We start from the raw sequence: 20,579 nt of genomic DNA on the forward strand, positions 1-20,579 counted from the left end.
TGACCTATCTGATCTTTCTTTTGGTTCCTTTTTTTAGTATGATTTGAGTAGGTTCTGCCCATTCAACACCATACTATTTGATCATGGTGACCCTTCAATAAACACAGGTGACTGATTTGATCCTGTGGGTGTGTTGTGCATCTAATCTAGAGGCCTAGTACTAACCATATATCGTTCTCGCCTCTCTCTTCAATTGATTGGAATAACATACATAATTCTCATGTCCGATCGCCGCTGATCGATGCTGGTGTATAAATTGTGTAGGCCAAGGTTGATGGTTTCCTTCCCGGGGGTGCTAGTCTTCACAGCTGCATGACGCCACACGGACCGGACACCAAGACGTACGAGGCGACGACAGCCGAGCTGGTGATGCCAAGAACCAGGAGGAGCCATTCAGGCTGCGTGGCACACTAGCGTTCATGTTCGAGTCCTCGCTGATCCCTCGCGTGTGCAGATGGGTTCTCGATTCCCCGTGCTGAGACCTTGATTACTACCAATGCTGGATTGAGTTGAAGTCCCACTTCTCACATGACAGTAATGCTGGATTGGTGTAACACCCCGTGTTAATGATAGCTTAAGAATAACATTAAGAAGTTAATGGTGAAATTGGATTAGAGGAAGGTAATTTGAGCCGAAGTCAAATTGAGCAAAATTTGCAAATTGGAGTTGCAAATTTGGATAGATTTGGCTAAGATATGAAATGGAGACTTGAGAGTATTTAGAACTCAAAAGGGTGAACCTTGGGATCTAATTCAAGTCCTAGACCTCTCAGAAATATAATCGAAGAAGAAATCAACAAAGCTACTATTTTTCGTCCGAAATTGTGCGAATCTGGAAATCATAACGAGTACCCAACTTCGAAATGGGTTTCTGCATAAATTTTCATGTAAGGGGGCAAACGTTTCTGAACAGTAATGAAATATGGTCTTCAGACAAGCCGAGTAAGATGTTGTGGGCCAGAGAAAGTGGAGAATTCACATTTATACTGAAGTCCAAAGATGGCAGGTTGAGCTGATTTCAGCCGAGAAGACGCGAGAAAATTCTAAGTCTGAAAATGATGTTGAGTACATGACTTTGGAGCCAATTTCTGGAGAATTTTCCTTATAAGTGAGTAGATGTTTTTGGACATTAGTGAAATATGGACTATGGAGAAGGTAAATGAAATGTTGTTGTCCAGAGAAAGTGGAAGGTTTGAATTCAAATTGGAGCCAAAAGTCAGCAAACGAGCAGATTTCGGGCTCCTTGCTGAAATAATTCTAAGTCTGGAAAACAGCATTGGTTAGCAATGTTTGGAGCCAATTTCAGAAAAATCTGGTGTAAAAGTTATATAGTTTCTTGTGCAAAATGGAATTCTTATTAGTTGTAGAACACAAATGGTGAGTGGTTGGACTATATGGCATAAGTTTGGGCCACTGAAATTGGGTCCAAAGGAGGGTAAATAACCACAATTGAGGACTGCCGAAACTGAATCGTGAAGGTTCAGTTAACAGGAAGTTTTGACAGAAACTTTGAGCTTCAAAATCTCGATCTTAGGGTGTTTATTTCGGTTGGAGGCCAATCTATCAAATGGAGTACTTGGATTACTCTACAAGTTTACTTAAAGGAGTTCTACGAGTTGTGATGGAATATCTTGAGCAATGGAGGTATGAACAGGTCGTTTTGGAAGGAAGAAAGAAGAACAGAAGAAAAAGAGATGACAGTGCCGTGCTGCCGCCGGCTCTCGCGCATGCCGGCCAGTGTGACGGCCACGTTCACGCCATGCCGCCTACCACGAGCCAAGTTGGATGTCATGCACGGTGAAAGTTGCATCGCTATCGCCTCGCCTTCATCCAGTTAACCGCCGCCTTTGGTTTTACTGCCGTGCGAGCCGAGCTTGAGCAACCAGTGCCGCCGCCGGCCAACTCAACCGCGCCGCCATCTCCCCTCACGTTTTCACTGTCAGCAGCTTCCATAGCCCCGCCATGACGCCCTCAACCCAACCGGAGTTCATCTCCCCGTCGGCAAGCCAGTAATCGCCGCCGTTTCCGTCCACCGGCCGCCATCACCAAATTCCCGCGGTGAGCCTCTGAACCGGCTATTTCTTTCAAGTTGGCGGGTCTAGGGGCGTCCTGCGAGCGTGTGGGAGCTGAAGGGGGAGTCATGGGAGCCGCTTGCGCCGCCTCCGTGCGCCACCATGGCCGGTAGCTGGCCGAGCCACAGCCGCCCATGGAGGGGCCAACTCGGACCGCCTCCCGGCGAGCTGCGGCTGGGCGCGGGTGCGCCTGGCCTGGGCACCGCCGCCCCGGCCCGCTCGACCGCCGGCGAGCCGCCGTTGGCCGGGCCGCCCCGTTTTTCCTCCCGCCGGCGTGCGCCTCTGTTCTTGGCCAGGGGAGGAAGAAACCCCTGACCAAGGGGGCCCGCACGACAGCCGCAGGAGGGGGCAGCAAAGAGGAAAAGGGCCGGCTGCCCGTCTTGGGCTAGGGAAAGGCGCCGGCCCAGCTGGCTCGCGCGACGTAAAAAGAGAAGGGGAGCTGATGGGCTAGTTGTCGGCTTAAGAAAGAAGTGGGCCATGAGGCCCAGGTGGGAGTGGAAAAGAAAAGGTGGGCCGGCGGGTGAAAAGAAGGCCGTGGGCCGGATTAGCAGGCCGATTGTTGGAGAAAGAAAAAGGAAAAAGAAAGATGGGCCGGCCGGTGGTTAAGAAAGAGGAGAGAAGGGGGAGCCAGCCCAAAAAGGGGCTGCCGCAAGGAGGCCCATGCGTGGAAGGTTAAGAGCTGGCGGGCCACTTTTCGGCCCAAGGAGAGGTACCAGCCGTGGGCCCCGCTTGTCAGTAAGAAGAGGGGAGGAGAGTAGGAGGCCGGGTGGGCCTTTTTGCCTGTAAAGAGACCAGTTTGCGGGCCCTAGGTGGAAGTGATGGTGGGTAGAAGAAGGCTGGGTAAAAAAAGTTTTAGCCGGGGTTTTGAATAAACCTTAGGTTTTTTCTTTTATTAGATAAATAGATTAAATCCGGTTTACACCATTTAAATCACAGAAATTTCTAGGAGTGTCCAAAATTAGTGAAACCAATTTTGTTAGGCTTGTTTTATTTTCCTTTATGCATTAAAATTTTTACACCCTAGAAAAATAATAAAAATTTGGGTATTTATTTAATGCCTTCCTTTTAAGGTAATTAAATAAATACTTAATCTTTATAAAATGTATAAAATATGGAATAACATTTTCTTAATCACAAATTATTCTTAACTCATAGGAAATTAGGTTTTCAAGTTAGAAAATAATTATAACCTTTTCTAAAATTAAAAGAAAGGCCTTAAGTAAGGATAGGTAAGAAAATAAATTGTGGGCTAATCTTTGGGGTTTTTGTGTGTTGGCTTGCAACTTTATCATGATAAATTGTATAGTCCTTGTTGGCTTGCAACTTTATCATGAAGGAAAGTTGTATAGTCTTGTATTCAAAAGTTTGCATCTCTAACTCTTGCATATACTGAATCGTAGACGTCACAACTCCTGAAGTGGAATTCATGGAATTCAGCTGGAGATGGACAGCGTTCGCGAAATGTGAAGTGCCTCTTTTAATAAAGAGGTTTTCCGAAGAACTAACCTTTATTGATCCCAGGCAAGCCCCGGTGCATTTATACCCATCTATTTTGGAGTTATTATTTCATGTGTCCAATTATCGGTTATTTGCTATATGTATGCACTAAGTCTAGGAGTTGCTTGAAACCTATTCTTGTGCATGATCATACCTTGTTTTAAGGACATCTTTGCCACTTGTTCAAACCTTCAGTAGATAACCCAAGTCTAGAATTGCTTAGTTGCTTAAATACCTTGTTTACCAACCTTAGGGAAAACTTTTTGAGTCATACATGTTATTTATGGGAAGATGACTTGGAAATTGAGAAGCGGACAGAAGCTAGAGATGTAGTTCTGTCTGCTAGATTAATTTGGTTAAGACCCGATTCGTTGTCTTAACCTTTGATCAAGTGATAAGCATCTGATCACTTACTGGGTATGGGACCAGTAAAGCCTAGTAGGTTAGTAAACTCTTTGATCGGGAATACTTCGTACCCGCGCTTGACGTGGTAGAGATTGGCAGGGGCGTAGCCTGAAACTCACATGGTGATCGGGCCAGACGTGGGGTCCCATGTGGGGGTGCGTCCCTGGGTCCGGGTAGTCTTATTCCCAATCATTGGATTTGCTAATCGAAAAGTCGTTATGTATGACCTGTACAGTCGTATATAGCTGGTGATCAGGGTACTCTCCTGCAGGATGTATTATGATCCAGATCGCCGCAATTCTCGGTTATGAATGCACTTGATCACTGTTGAGCATCGTAGTATAAATTCTTGAATGATATACCCTTCTGATAAATAAGTGATGTATGGCTTAATTACCTTATTTGTTGTATTTACTCTTTCTCATCATCTAGAATGGTTAGGTAATAACTTAACTCAAATAAAAGATAAAACTAAGGCATCACTCGTAGTAAGCTTTTCGGCAAAAGTGTATTAGCCAAGTACACCAAAAAGCTAGCATACACTTCCCAAGAAAGCTATTATATTGGTTAGTCGGGTAAGACTTACTGAGTACCCCGTACTCAGGGTTATCCCTTGTGGCTATCTTTCAGAAGCACCGCAGGAGTCTACTGAGAAGGAAGCCCCGAAGCCCTAGGGTATTGTTATGAGTCTCACAATACCCTTCAGAAGAAGTTTTTAAATGCTCGTCTCCTCCTGAACTGTTTATGTTTTAAATCTTAGAACTCTGTCTCACATTGCACTGTTAAGTTTGCTTCAATCTATGTAATAATTCGTACCTTTTATATATGTGTAAAATGTAATATGTGTTGATGTTATCCCATCGCGGATACTATCCTGATGTATGGCTATGAAACACAACGTGGATTTTTCGAGGAGTCCTAGGGACACTCGACGGACGACCGGATTTATACTGTTTTAAATGCGTTTCGAATAATTACTGCGTCGGCAGCAATTAGGTGCATTTAAACCAGTTTAAGTTGGACGGTTCCGCCACAATTGGATAATGAGAAAGATTAGTTAGTTGTAGCTTATCATCTATATGTTGCATTACATTACATGCAGACCTAATGGAGCTGTCATATATAATAATCGATGATCCATCCGTAATAAGCTGCTGCAGTCTGTAGAGTACTCGGTGCATTATATGCAGTCTTTCAGATGTTCTTCTTGACAAAGTATTAAAAGTGCTTTTCTGAGTTAAATATTCTATGCAACCTGCTATATAATGTGAAGCTAACAAGATAATTGCTGGTAGAGTGACTTTCTATTGGAATGTTGCACATCTTGGTGTGGGTATTTTCCAAGAAAACAAAATGAATGTTAAACTTATCGTGTATCACTTGCAGGAAAGCTCGGGGGAAGAGTAGGGCAGCAGGAAATGGTGGCGTTTTTGAGGTCAAAGTGTTTGTTAGGTAGAAGCAAGATGAGTTGGAGGCCAAGCTTGAGCTTGTTCTGGGTCAAAATCGACCAAGCTAGCTGTTGGTGCATGATAAATGTTGGTCCTATTGGTTTTTGCTAATTGTTCATGCTAACTGTTGTTTCTGGAAGCAAAGAAACATGAATGTATTGCTGTTTTTGAATTATCTGAATGTATTTGCTGGAACCTGGACATGCTGACTGTTGTTATTTTGGTTGATATAATATTATATGTATTCTGGGCTGAAATGATGATTGTGATATATGGGCTGAAATTGCATTTGGTGGGCTTTGGCCTGTTTAGTGGGTTTCATATGTGGGCTGAAAAATGGCCCAATTGAGTGAATGCCACATCAGCGTCCACGTCATCGTGAATGGCATGTCAATGTCCACGTCAGCGTGAATGCCATGTCATCTGCCACGTCAGCGTGAATGCCACATCATTTGTCAAGTTAGCGTGAATGCCATGTCATCTGCCACGTCAGTGTGAATGCCACGTCACGTCACCATCCATGTTGGCTGCCACATGGCAACCATCTATGACATTTATTTTTGTCACAAAACATTGGGCTTGGGCTGGGCTACACGGGCCTGAGGGTGGTTTGTGACAGTTTAAAATCGTCATAGATTGTGCTCATCTGTGATGAAAATGAAGGGAACGAAGAAAACATCACCAGCGTTAATCTGTGACGCTCAATACATGACGTTATCTAAAATCGTCATAGACGCTGCTTTATGACAGTTTTTCAGCAATCTGTGACATATTTGGTTCGTCACAGATTACAAGGTTTCTTGTAGTGATGGTGACTTGGGTTGCGAGACACGGATGTGATTGGTGTTTCCTTGTCGAGGAGTTTGTATGCGTGTTCTGCCAAGTATGACAGGAGATCGCTGTATTTGTTTGGAGGCATTGACCGGGCGATAAGGTCAATAGAGGCAATAGTGGCAAGTGGCGTGTTGTGTTCTCGTGTTTGTACTGCTTTGAATGCTCTATCAAGGTTTACGATGGGAAGTCTTGCAGCTAGAAGTTGATGATGTTCCGCTCTTTGAGTGTTTCTTGCTCTTCTTTGGGTTCTCTGGCTGCTAGTTTCACCCTCCAGGGCATCAGCTGATAATTCATATTGGGAAACTTCTTCGATTTGGCATTCCCGACGAGGGGTTCTTTGGTGTTGATCGTTGGTCCCTGTTCCATCGGCTGGTGAAATAACAACAAAGAGTTCTCTATCCGGAGAGTAGCTTCCAGAATTGGATGTTATGACTTCAGTGGAGCCGCCTTCTTCACGGATCGGTGAGAGTGGAGTAGCCTTTTGATATGGGAGGATATCCAAGTGTGCGACGAGGCGTGACTCGTTGTCTTGAGCAAGAAAGGATGGCTTCATGCCCGGCCAGTAGATGAATCTGCCTTTCGGTGTTGATGTGATTACCAGGCCCTATTGGGAACCTGATAAGGGGAGTTCTTCAAAAGAGTTCGAGTCACAGTCATGGTCCTTAGTTGGCTGTAATTCGGATTTTACTTTGAATAGAGCTTTTTGATGAACTCTGACCGTGTTTCGGAGTCCGAGCGGAAATCGGCTTGGAGTTGTATCTGGTCCACACGATGGTTGAATTGCGTGCTCGCGCGGACTAGTTTGAGTTGTGGTTAAGTTCAAGTTGTGGTTGAACCCGGTATTGTTCAGATCGAAAAATTTGAAATTCTCAACAGAAACTTCCACTTTATGTCGATGAGAGTTTCCGCCGAGATGCTTCTTCTCCGGTTCTTCGATGATGCGGAGTTGGAAGCCTCCAATGCCATCAATGATGCAGAGCCAAGAGCTAAAGATGAACGTTGCGCCCATTTCGAAAACGAATGCAGACTTAATGATGACTGAAGCCATTGATCTCGCGCGGAGAATTTTGGCGACTTGCCCTACCTGGCGTGCCAGCTGTCGGTGTTTTAACCCGACAACCTATCAAGGGAGTACCTGAGATAGTGTTTTGGTTGGTGGGTGTCGCCGAAATCAAGGAGTCGATGGTGACGCAGGGACACGATTTAGACAGGTCCGGGCAGCTAGATCACGTAATACCCTACGTCCTGTGTGTTGTATGCTTGTATTGGATTGAACTTGTTTTGAGGGGGTTCCTGGCCACCCTTATATATTGGGGGAGCAGGGTTACAGGATAGTCTTTGGTATAAGAGTACTAGTCGGATACGACTACAAAGTCCTACTCTAACTCGGCAGAGTAGTCTCCTTGTATTCTGACTAGTCCTTCAGGAGTTCCATGTAGTCTACGTTGCCCTGTAGTGTAGTCTTCATGTCCTGATACGTCTCAAGTACGTCCCCTTGAGTGGGTCCGTACGGATCTTCTGGTGGGTCCGAGGATGTATGGTCGACAACGGTGGCAAGAGGAGTGTTATGTTGACACGTTGTAACTGCATCGAACGCTTGATCCAGGTTCATGATGGGTAGGTCATTTGCCAGGTAGCATCGACATTCTACTCGCTTTGTGTTTCTTGCTTGTCGGCGCGCCCTTTGATCTTGTGTCTCTTCTCCTTGAACATTGGCAGAGAGTTCATCCACCGACACATCATCTGGATGCGCTCGCGTCGTGGAGTTCTTTCTGGTTGCTCTCCGCCATCATCATTGGCTCTTTGAGGAGTGATAATGGCGAGTAGTTCTCAATCTGGGGAGGAACTACTCGAGCTTGACGTGATGATCTCCGTAGGGCCATCTTCTTCGTAGAGAGGAGACAGAGGTGTTCCATCTTGGTATGGGAGGTTGTCAAGGTATGCAACGAGGTGTGACTCGTCGTCCCTGGTAAGGGTAGATGGTTTCATGCCAGGCCAGTAGATGAATCTGCCTTGTAAAGTAGATGTGATTACCAGGTCTTGCTGCGGACCCAATAAGGGAATCTCCTCATCCGGATCCGAGTAGTAGTCGAAGTCCTCGATCGAATTCTAGTTGGATTGGGATCTGGACAAGGAAGATTGGTAGACGATGCTCGCGTTGCGAAGTCCGAACGAGAACCGACTTGTGTTGTAGACCAATTCGCACGATGGCTCAGGCGCCATCGTGGGAACCAGTTCGACTAGTGGGAGAAGTCTAGTTGTACTCGGACTTGCCCCTAGGACCTTGGAAGATGTCGAAAATTTCGTTGAATTTTTCAATAAATTCCTCCAAAGCTTGGTGATGGCGGTTGATGTCGTAGTGCTTCTTCTCCAGGACCGGTGTGATGTGGTGGTGGAAGTTCCCAACGCCATCCATGACGCAGACCTAGGAGTCGAAGACGAACGTTGCATTTTCTTCGAAATTGACGGTGGGCTTGATGATGACTGGAGCCATTGAGTTCACCAATGGATCTTTAGCGAGAGCCCCTACCTGGCATGCCAACTGTCGGTGTTTTGACCTGGCAACCTACCGAGGGGGTACTCGAGGTAGTGTTTTGTGCGTGTGGCTCGCCGAAGACTAGGAACTCGAAGGTGAACTCGAACATACGATTTAGACAGGTTCGGGCCACTTATGTCGCGTAATACCCCACGTCCTGTGTGTTGGTTGGATTGTATTGATTGATGAGATGTTTGGAGGGGGTTCCTGTCTCACCTTATATTGCCGGGGGCAGGATTACAGGTCGGTTGTTGTACAAGAGTACTAGTCGGATTCGACCAGAAAGTCCTACTATAGTTGCTACGAGTAGTTTCCTAATCCTTGACTAGTCCTTATCCGCCACGTAGACCACACCGTCCTGCATCGTAGTCTCCATGTCTGATATGTTTTGATGTACAATCCAATATTGTAGGACTGTCCAAACCTCCCGGTGGGTCCATAAGTGTATGGCCGACACATGGCACAACCTTTCTCGTTTGTTTCTTATAGTGTGAGTGGTGTGTGTTGGGAATTGGGAGAGATTTTTTTTCTAACCTCTTCCACTTCCTTATACATTTTGTACGACTTCCTTTCATAGAAATGACACGCAGTTCTTCTGCATTGTTTGGGAAAAAATTGCTTGTCCTAACCACATCTCAAACCAATCACTAATAACTTGCAACTGCTCCATCTTCGTGCAATCAACTTGATAGGATGTCAAAGTCATTTGTCAAAAGATGATGTGATTCACATGGGTTGAGTTCCACACCTTGTATCCAATTGAGGGATTCCGCATGGTTTCACAAGGAAAAGCCTTCGCCCTTAATGGGAACAAGGATCATGTTGGCAAACTAACATTGGAGTGATAATTTCAGATAGAGATCCATTAATCTTTGCACGTTACTAGCCGTGCTGGCACATTACATAAGCACCAAGAACCAATGAAAGCTTGTTTGACCAGAACAGCATCCGAGAATGCTTACTAGACCCAACTGTATGCACTGCTAGGGAAAGCGGCTTCAGTACCGGTTCCTAATTCCCCTTTAGTACCAGTTGTGCAACCGGTATTGCTACTTCGGTACTAAAGCGGGGGCCTTTAGTACCGAATCAAATAACCGGTACTAAAGGGTATTAAAAAATAAAAAAATGAAATCTGGTCGGGCGCCCAGCCCCGCATCCCGCCGGCCACGCCCAGCTACCCCCCCGGTTGTCGACATCCGCGGCCCTACCGGATAGGGAGAGGGAAAGGAAGGAGAGGGGGGGAGAGGGAGAGGGAGGGGGCGAGCATACCTATGCCCTGTGCACCACCACGTCGGGGCCGCCGTCGCACCCCGCCCGCGCACCGTCGCCTCCGACTGGCCGCTGCTCCCCCGCGCGCCCAAGCACTGCCCTGCACCTTGCCCCGCTGCTGCTCCTCACTGCTAGTGAGAAGCGAGCATAGGGGGAAGGGGAGGGGAAGCAGAGGGGAAGGGGGCGGCGGTGGCAGGAGAGGGAGGGAGAGAGGGGCGGCGGGAGGGAAGAGAGGGGGCGGCAGGTAGATTAGGTTGAGAGAGAAATGTGAGAGAAGAGAAGATAAGGTTGAGAGAGAAGAGATAAGGGGAACGGGAGCGGGTAGGGGGGAGATGGATAAGGTTGGGATGTCCTTTAGTACGGGTTGGGAGCTTCAACCGGTAATAAAGATCAACCATTAGTACCGGGTGGAGCCTCCACCCGATACTAAAGGCCGGCTCCACCCGGTACTAATGGGTGACCTTTAGTACCGGTTGGAGCCCCCAACCGGTACTAAAGGGGATCAGGGGGGCTCCTGGGGAGCTATCCGTTAGATCCTTAGTACCAGGTCAAAAATCAACCGATACTAAGGGCTAGGACCAATGCTCAGTTTTGGAGCACTCATGCCAAATTTTAGCACAAGAACCCCATATCATGGGACCTGTTTCTTGCATTAAATGTGTGTGTCATATATGGCAAAAGGACACGATGTGTTACTTCCTTTCCTGGGACAAATGTGCTTTGGTCCGTTGTACGATATCATTCAATAATACCTTGAGTCGATCGACTCACTAACACTTTTTGGACAATCTTATACAAACGTCAAATAAGCTAATGGGGCGAAGATACTTTATTTTTTGGGTTTGTACTACAAAGTTTCATTTTACATTTTTGCAGCAATTCTACTTATTTGTTTAGTTTTTTGTAAGCTTTACTAAATTTTCTGCTTTCTTATTATGATGCAGGTGGTGACTACTAAGGAGGCAAGTTGTAATGTACTTGCATTTGCGGATGTAGATTGCTTGTGCCAACTGTGTGTTGTACGGCACACAAACATCTTTGCTCAGGAGTTTGTATGGATATCCCTCGTTTACTTCTCCAGAGAACTGAACGTCCGCTGGAAATATTTTCAGAACAAGCAGACCTATCTGAAGTTGTTACGAAGCTGTAGATCTTTCGCGTTTGTTCTGATAGAATCTCATGTAGCATTCATGGGTGGTTTTCTGTGCTTTCATTCTCACTTTCTCAGTATAAATGCACAATACTCCTATTTCAAAATATAGATTGTTTTAACTTGTCTAGGTTCATAGTTTTTACTGTACTAGCAAACATACCCGTGCGTTGCTACGGGTCTAGGGTATCTTTGTTCATTTGGATGTAAATGTACAATCTTTGTTGCAATGTGGAGGTCTACCATCTTTTCGTTCCCAGTCTGAAGTTCTCTCATCTGATCTGAGCACTTTCAGGACTAAGCACCTCTTCCTGCATGCATACAGAAAGAACACACACATTCAGAAATTAAACCATCGAGAACAGATATTCAGAATATAACCATCAAGAACCCCCACACGCACATTCAGAGCCAATGTTCAGAGAAGAAGCAGAATCAACAGATAGTAGGAATGAAGGCTAATCAAATAAGATATACAAACAAACATCAAGTGCGCCCTTGGCACGGAGGCACGACCGGAGCCAACTGCCCATCAGCACCAGCCTGTGCTCCGGATTATACTCCCACACCTTCGTCTCGTTGCACGAACCCAGCTCCAGCGTCAGCGATGACCGGCGCCGCCGCACCACGCAGAGCCCTGTCGCTTGGTGGAACAGCGTGTTGTACGGTGCTGCCTCGTCGAGGCCGGGTCCCCTGAACGGGCGCTGCAGGGCGCAGACCCTTCGCAGCGTCGTGTTGTTGCGCGGCCGGAGCTGGTCATGGCTGAGCACCCGTACGCCTCGTCGTGCCCTGCGACGCCCTCCCGGAGGTAGTAGCTCGCCGCCGAGGCCGCGCGTAGGGGCAGCGGCGGGGCGCCCCGCTCCGGCCGCCGCCAACACGAATCAAGGGGGAAATGGGATGGCCTGAATCCTCACAACATGGGCGATCAATTTTTGTACAGCTGGAACCAAATTCGTCAATGCCGTGCCATCCGTCCACCTCGCCGTGTTGGTGCTCGGCATGCCGGAGTCTCCCCGGTGGCTCATCCTCAAGGGCCGGCTCAGAGACGCCAGGGTCGTGCTGGAGAAGATCACCGAGACGCTGGAGGAGGCGGCGGGCAGCCTAACCGACATCAAGGCGGCCGCAGGCTTGCCGAAAGACGTCGATGGCTAGTCACCGTGCCCAAGAGGAGCGACGGTGAGGAGTGGCAGGTTTGGAAGGACCTTGTCTTCTCTCCGTCCCCGGTCATGCGGCGGATCCTGCTCTCGGCGCTCGGCATCCACTTCTTCCAGCAGGCCTCCGGCATCGACGCCTTCGTCCTCTACAGCCCCCGCATCTTCATGGGCGCCGGCATCACCGACGACGGACGGGGAGCTCGCCGGCTTACAGCTCCGCGGTGGCGACCTCTTCCTGGACGCCGCGCACGCGCCGGCAATGCCGCCGAGGCTGCGCGTAGGAGCAGCGGCGGGGCGCCCCGCTCCAGCCGCCGCCCGCGCCCGATCCCCTCCTTCGCCTCTCTATTTTGGAGAAAGAGAAGCATTTTTGTCTTTAACCCCCTCCCTTCCCTCCTTTTTCCACCCGAGCCATTCCTCTCTTTAGAATATGGACTGCGGGTTGATTCCTTGAAAGTTGAGGGACTTTTTTGTAAAATAACAACGACGGACGAAAATTGAGGCAGAGACGTTGCTTGCTTTAGGGGGTGTTTGGATACGAGGTGCTAAACTTTAACAGTGTCACATCGGATGTTCGGATGCTAATTAGGAGGACTAAACATGAGCTAATTATAAAACTAATTGCAGAACCCTGTCCTAATTCGCGAGACGAATCTATTAAGCCTAATTAATTCATCATTAGCAAATGGTTACTGTAGCACCACACTGTCAAATCATGGACTAATTAGGCTTAATAGATTCGTCTCGCGAATTATACTCCATCTGTGCAATTAGTTTTGTAATTAGCCTATGTTTAATACTCCTAATTAGCATCTAAACATCCGATGTGACAGGTGTTAAACTTTAACAGGGTGTTGCCAAACACCCCCTTAATAATAGGTATAGATATCTAAACATTATGTACATAAAAACTATGTATCTAGAAAAGTCAAGATAACTTACAAACTTACAATTTAGGATGGAAGTAGTTATGATTGCATTGAAAGGTAGGGTAATGACGTTTTTGGAGCAATTCCTTGTTTGCTAGTGTGTGCGTGCGCTTTGCAAGCACGTGGCTATGTGTGCATGTTTTTTCTTTTCTTTCTACGTTCCTTTTTTTAAACTTATGTGTGGAAGGCCTTCCATACTTCCATATACTAAAATATAGTTGCAAATAAGGAATTAGCAAAGTTGCAATTACAAGGGAATGTGCAAAATTGCAATTGAGACAAAAAAAAATATCACCACTTTGTTTAGGACTTGATATGATGTATTGGCTACATGTGCGATAATGACCATAGCATACTAGCAGCCAGTTTGAGAATGTTGAAATTTGAGATACATTAGTTTCAAAATGTCCAAATTAAATGATTGAAACATTCAAAATCTTTGAAGTGCCTATGTTTCAAGGAAACGATCGAAAAACAGCTACGTTTGTCCCTCACATAAACATCCTTTTCTCTTCCTCATGAACATGTAAATGAAGGAAACCTCTTGGAAAATCCCGTTTTGTGCCCGTGCGGCGTTCTTTCAAGAGCTACTCTCTATCCGACCACACATACCACCCTCTCCCTCCTATTTTGGAGCCCACGTGCCATATTCCCATTAGAGCTGGTCCAACACTCCATCGTAGATGTTGGCTTCACATAGCTACGTTTGCAAGGTGTTTGTCGTGGAAGAGAGAGAGGGAATAGTTGGTGGCTTGGATATTACTGATGCAACTTGCAAAAGTACATGTGGTAGGGTAAGACGGCGGCCCAAGAGAGTAGGGATGGATACGGATGTCTTTGAAAATCCGAATTATCCGAATTCATATCCGCTAAAAACGTCAATATGGATATCCGATTCGTATTCGTTTTTAATGTGGACGTTAAATGGATGTATCCAGATTCGATTTTCAGTATTTTTCTCGATCCGGTTCCAGATTCGTATTCGACAAAAATGTGAAATATCCGATATTATCCGCATCCGCAAAGAATAAAGTACCCAATGACACAATCTAAAACTTATTTATATTACTAAATACTAATTACAAATAATGTAAATTTTAATATTGCTAATAAAATAATTATTTACACCATTTAGACTATTAAAAAATTATCTATATGACAAATGACTAATTATGTTAACCTAATATTACTAGTGATATATAATGATAGAGTTTAATTAATTTTAACATGACCAATCATATTAATTTTAAATACATTATATTATTTATTAAATGAATAAATCATATTTAAATGTATTCATGAACTTATTTTTATTATTAAATTATATATATGGAATATATTTATTTTGAAAAATTTAATTATTTATTAATAAATATGTTATTTTAATAAGATATCTATTATGTACTATGCTCATAATTTACTCCCTACTTGTAAGTTGTAACATTATTTTTGATCAATTACAAAATCATCGATAAAGTAAAATCGATACTCATTATGACGCTATGTTATAGGCTATGTTATAAGTCGAGCAAGTATCCGAATGCGAATCCGAATTTGAACTATTCATTTTGTATTCATATTCGATAATATTTGAATTAAAATATGGTAAATAGTGCTATCTGAATTCAATTCCATACGTATCGGATCTGAATCCATCCCTACAAGAGAGAGAGGGTGGTCTAGGAAGGAACAAAGCAAAATGATCTATTGATTTCCTATCGATACCTTGGCTTTACATAGCACATTCTCTCTCGCTTAGAACCTCCACTTGATATTGGCTACCGTTGACCTATGGTTTCTCTTTCCCAATTTTTTTCTTTATCCTAAGCTTCTTATCTCATTCCTTTTTTTATAATAATTATCATATTCATTGCTCAGAGTCGTCATCAATTCGTTTTGAGCTTAAGCTCCGCTATTGCCCCTAGCTGAGAACAAAAACAACCAAACTGGACATGAATTTTAGCATCAATCGGATATATCAAAGATGTTCCCGAACATTTGAGATGACGAGAGGGACATCACCATACTTTCAAAATTTGAAAACACTTCACAAAAAGGTTGAAGGTTGTTTTGGCAGGAAAAAGAAAAAGGCTTGCCTGATTTTGGGTGTTCAAAATCACTATTGTAGCACTGTAGCATACTGTAGCGTTTCGTTTGTATTTGTCAATTATTATCTAAATATTGACTAATTAGACTTAAAAGATTCGTCTCGCAAAGTATAACAAAATTGTGCAATTAGTTTTTGATTTCGTCTCCATTTAGTACTCCATGCATGTACCGCATGTTTGATATGATAGGAAATTTTTTTTTACGTAATGTCAAAATTGGAAGTTTGGGGGACTAAACAGCCCAAATTCCTGGCTCGTTCCAAAAGCCTGAAAAGCTGAAACCCTGTGAACGTACGGAAAGCAACTTCCTAATCCTGTCCTTTTGCACAAGCAGCACTGCAGTCTGCAGCAGGCGGGCGTGACCTCGTGAGTGACTGACCTCCAGCTGTCGATCTCTCGCTGCTTTCGCTCTTCAATACCCCCACCAGAATCTCCCCTCCCATCGCCTCAACAACAGCCGCCGCTGCCGGCTTCCGCGGAGATGGCGACGACGGTCGCCGACCTCACGGAGGAAGCCCTCGACGCCATCCTCCGCTGCCTCACCCCCGCCGACCTCATCCGCGCGGCGCTCGCCTGCCACCGCTGGCGACGGGCCGCCTCCCGCGCCCTCCCGCGCGCGCCGCCCCTCCTCGGCTACTTCTTCCACCCGCAGGGCCCCGCCAAGCCGCCCCCCGAGCCGACGTCGGACAAGACCCACCACCCCGCCGTCTTCGTCCCGCTCGACGCCGCCTCCCCGCGCCTCTCCCTCGAGCTCAGCCCCACCGCCGCCCGCGGCCTCTCCATCCAGGACGTCCACCTCGGCCTCATCCTCCTCCTCCACCACCCGCGCCCCCAGTCGCTCCTGCCCCGCATCGTCGCCGTCGACCCGGCGTCGCGCCGCCGCGTGCTGCTCCCGCCGCCGCCGCGGGGCACGCTGCCCGACGACCGCTGGCGCGGCGACAGGAGCGTCATCGGCGTCGCCGTGCTCTCGCGCGCGCACCCGAGCAGGCTCTCCTTCGACGCCGTCTGCGTCACCATCGACGGCAGCCTCCCGCGCGCCTGGGTCGCGTCCGTCCGCGACGGCGACTGCGCCTGGCGCGCGCTGCCGCGGGCCGACAGAGTCGTGGTCGACTTCGACCCGTGGTGGTTCGAGACCCGCTGCGTGCACGCCGCTGGGAACATCTACTGGCACATCTGCAACTCCAGCCGCCTGCTCCAGCTGGATCCTCGCACGCTGGAGTTCTCTTTCATGCCGGTGCCTGCCGCCCTGGGGGACCGAATCAAAAAGTACCGCATCGGGGAGATGCCGGAGGACGGCCGTCTGTGCATGGCAGCGATCGTGGACGAAGAAGATCTGCAGATCTGGGTGCGTGGTAAGGCCAGGTGGAGCGACCGGGGGTGGTTATTGGAGAGGGAGATGTCCATGACCAAGGTGCTCGACACCGTGCCTGGGCTACCCAAGGAATCGATGGGGCGGATGATATGCACCTGGCTCAGCGACATCGACTACGCCCGCACCGGTAAGGTGTTCATCAAGACGTGGGGATATGGGCGCTACTCATTCCATATGGAGAGTGGCAAGCTGGAGCACCTGGTGATGAAAGATGGCAAGGAGTACGGGGATCCCATGTACGCCTACACCTTGGCCTGGCCACCTGAGTTCCTCGCTGCAAAAGACTGACTTTCCGGTGATTTTGCATAGCCACCCTTCTCTCTTCGTGCCATTTTTGTTTATGTGATGTTTTGCTTGATCAAATGCTCCATTCATTATTCTTTTTCTGTGATCATCTGAATGGTCGGATGCATGCACATTTGTTATAGTATCAAGTAGCAGTAGATGGAGCAAGCATGTCCTTTCATTTTCGGATTTGGTATAGTTACTTGCAAAGTGGCAAGATAACTGGGGGTATCAAAGTAGCAATCTTTGAAAGGTAGAAGCAGTTTTAGAACATCGAATTTAACACATATTAGTGGGAAGCTTGATGCGCATCAATTTGGTGAATTGTGTGCCCTTCCATTTGCTCTAGGTGGTATATGCTTATATTTGGTACAAACTAATTTCTCAGGAAGTTGTATTTAGGTCAGTTACTTATGTTTTTCTTGATCAAATGCTCCATTCATCATTTTTCTATGCGATTATCTGAATGGTCTGATGCATGCACATTTAGTTATAGTATCTAGTAGTAGTTGAGGGAGCAACCATATGTAGCAACCTTCTGCCTTTGGATTTGTACTAGTTACTCGCAAAGTGGCAAGATAATTGGGTTATCAATGTGGCAATATTTGAAAGGTAGCAGCCAATTTTAGAACATCAAAATTACCACATATTTGTGGGAAGCTTGACAACCCTAACTTTGATGGTAGTGCGCCTTCCAGAGGCTGTAGGCTTTGTTGTACACTTGTATTTAGTACAAACTTATTTCTCCATATATACTTTGCTTTGGACATTACAGTTTTGTTCCTTGAATTTTAAATTTCTTTTCTTAAATGAGGTATTTTGTGCAGATTAGAGATGCCACTTGGGCTAAACTTCTAATTTAACATTTCATTGGAGTCCCTTTTTAATTATGTGTGAATTTAATGACATCCTTTAATTATTTTGTTTCTCAGTTTGTTAACTCACTCCAGAAATTGTGAATTTCATGGATGCTGTAACTTGTAATGGTGCAATCGAGCCTTTTAGCTTGTGCACATAGATACTAAACCTGAGTAGTACTATAATTTAAATTCCTTAATCTGTAAAGCTTCACAACAAGGAGCAGTCGGCTTCCCTTCCATGTCGTTATTATTTTAATTTATGTGAAGTTGCTTGATCAAATACTGAATAATGAGATGAGATCATTTTTCTGTGATTGCACCCTGGGTGGTTTGATGCATGTGCAACACTTTAAGTTGGTTGCGGTAGGAGGCATCACAAGCGTGTTCACTTGTTTAGGATTGTTGTGATGGCAACATAACTGCTGTGACCTGTGATGAGCTCTGTACAGTACCAGCCAGTTTCGTAATGTCAAAATTCGAAGACACAGTATCTAGTGGTCTGTCTTATGTATTTTCCAAACCCATTTGAGGCAAACTTGATGATCCTACATTCGAATATTCGATGCATTTTGTACATTCCAGTGGCTTTGGTAGGCTGATGATTAATATTTTGGACAAACAAAGTGCTCTGGATGAGATATTTTCATTTTAAGAATCTGTTTAATACTGTGCTTTTATATGGAAGTTTAGTTCCCTAGATTTTGGTCAAGGTGATGGATTATTGAATGCTGTTTGGATTCAAGGAATAGTTGTGCTTATTTTTTTTGCTCTGTTGCTCAAACAGTTCAGAAATTTTGAGTTGTGGGTTCCAAGCTTTGTTTAAGTGTGCAACTGAGCCTTTTAGCTTATGCTGATTCAAGACACTAGAATTTGGAATATTTAGAATGGTCATGTTAGGCTTGATTCTATCTTGCCAACTTTTTATATTTGCTAGCATGATTTCAGCTCCTGTGTGATAATTACGCGTTTCGTGTGTCTGAAATCTGCCAAATAGAAATAGTAGTACTTGTATATTTTCTGGAGGTTTTATGGTTGCAACTTGAATACTAATGATGCTATTTTAACACAGTAATTATTTTGTAACTTTTATTCCATATCAAAATTATATTCTGATATGTAAGGTGCGAAACATGTCTGAAATAAATTGCTATTTTCTGGACTTGCCAGTTTGGTGCTCAATAATTAGAAAGAATGGAGGAAATATTTGCACCTTAGTGTTTGATAAGAGTAAGGCACAATTAATTGTGAGTCCGTTCCATTTTGTACCATTATGCAGAACTTAGAATCGAAAGGTGTTTGCATGAAACTAGAGAAGCTGTGTGCCAATTAGATGACTCTTGAGGCATAACTTATTTTTTCTTGAATTTTAGCAAGAGTTAAGGTTCACGTATCTTTGAAACTGATTAGGAGAACAGTGCTGCTGTTTGACTATTTTATCGATTTGGTTAGTTAGTTAGATGGTGAAAGAAATCTAGACGAAAGGATATTATTGGTGTCATTCAACTTCTGTACGATCAATTATGTGTTAATTAATCTTCTTTTTCTGTTAATATGATTAATAATGCGTCATGTACAGTCTCTTTCTAGTTAAGTAATAATCTTCATTGCGTAGAAGATGCTTTTGTTAAGCAATTTGCCGATCTGACATAATTCGTTCTATTTTAATTTGTATATTTTCATGGATTTCTTCCAATGAAACGAGTTGCTTGAAGAACCTTTAGACCATGAAAGTACTATGAATGTTCTTTGGCACGATCGAATTTTAATGATTACGCACACAGGATCCATGTTCTGGTTTCAATCTAGTTCGGTTTTACATACAAATTGCCCATCTCATTTCATAGAAACTCAACTTGTTTGATTCCTAGGCACTTAGAATTGTGCTAATAAGTACCTTTTCTTTATATTTCAGGGTGGTGACTGATGAAAGAAGATATCAGCATGGCAGATCAGCTCACCTCGTTGCATTTCTGGGTCACTAGTGTTCCTTGTTATGTTCGAGTTAACTCATACACAGCTGTAGCTGAATTTATCTTGGCACCATTTTTTTTTTTTTGGATTAGATGGCATTCGGAAGAGCATGCCACGCTATGCAGATTTCAGGCGAAACATATATGCTTCCTCATCATAAGAAGTTTATCCCATTGGACTATGATGGCATTTTGAAGACATCCGTCAGGATCGTCGGCTATGCTTGTTATAGCCAAACCGCGCTTTTGTTCGTTATGAGTAATATTTATCCCGTTTGACTCTGATAAGCTTGCTCCTGTTCTGCGTGTCGTGTGATGATCGATAGCTTAGATTTGCATCTTTGAGTGAGCTCGTTATCTTGAATTTTTGTGGTTGCACTTTGTTTTTTTAGTTTGCTCTTGCGCTGTGGTTCATAACTGCATGCACTTCCTAGGTTTAAACTGTGTCGCCATCTTCGCAGCCTGCCATCGTTGACCCTTCTCGTCAGTGCAAGGCTGGCAAGATGGGCAACAACAGCATGTCCCTCGGTCCGTCTCGTTTGTATTGCGTAGGAGTTGAGACTTGCTATTGTCAGGGAGGTAGTTTCCTATTTGGTGTCCAGTACCAGTGTGTAGCACCTGCATAACTGATCGAAATATTAGCTAAAAAACCTTATGCAAATATCGAATTGCTTGTTATTAAAATTTGGTAGTG

General features: G+C 45.2%; 1 protein-coding gene across 1 annotated transcript; it reads left to right on the forward strand.

The window, feature by feature from the left end:
- The first annotated feature begins 15,830 nt into the window (after positions 1 to 15,830).
- LOC101757514 lies at positions 15,831 to 20,168 on the forward strand. Its single transcript, XM_004959242.3, has 2 exons — positions 15,831 to 17,065; positions 19,828 to 20,168. The coding sequence occupies exon 1, from the start codon at positions 15,880 to 15,882 to the stop codon at positions 17,056 to 17,058; it is 1,179 nt and encodes a 392-aa protein (XP_004959299.1). The 5' UTR covers positions 15,831 to 15,879; the 3' UTR covers positions 17,059 to 17,065; positions 19,828 to 20,168.
- The last annotated feature ends 411 nt before the right edge of the window (positions 20,169 to 20,579 follow it).

The sequence above is a fragment of the Setaria italica genome, chromosome II (genome assembly GCF_000263155.2).
Source record: "Setaria italica strain Yugu1 chromosome II, Setaria_italica_v2.0, whole genome shotgun sequence".
In the NCBI taxonomy this organism is placed as follows: Eukaryota; Viridiplantae; Streptophyta; class Magnoliopsida; order Poales; family Poaceae; genus Setaria; species Setaria italica.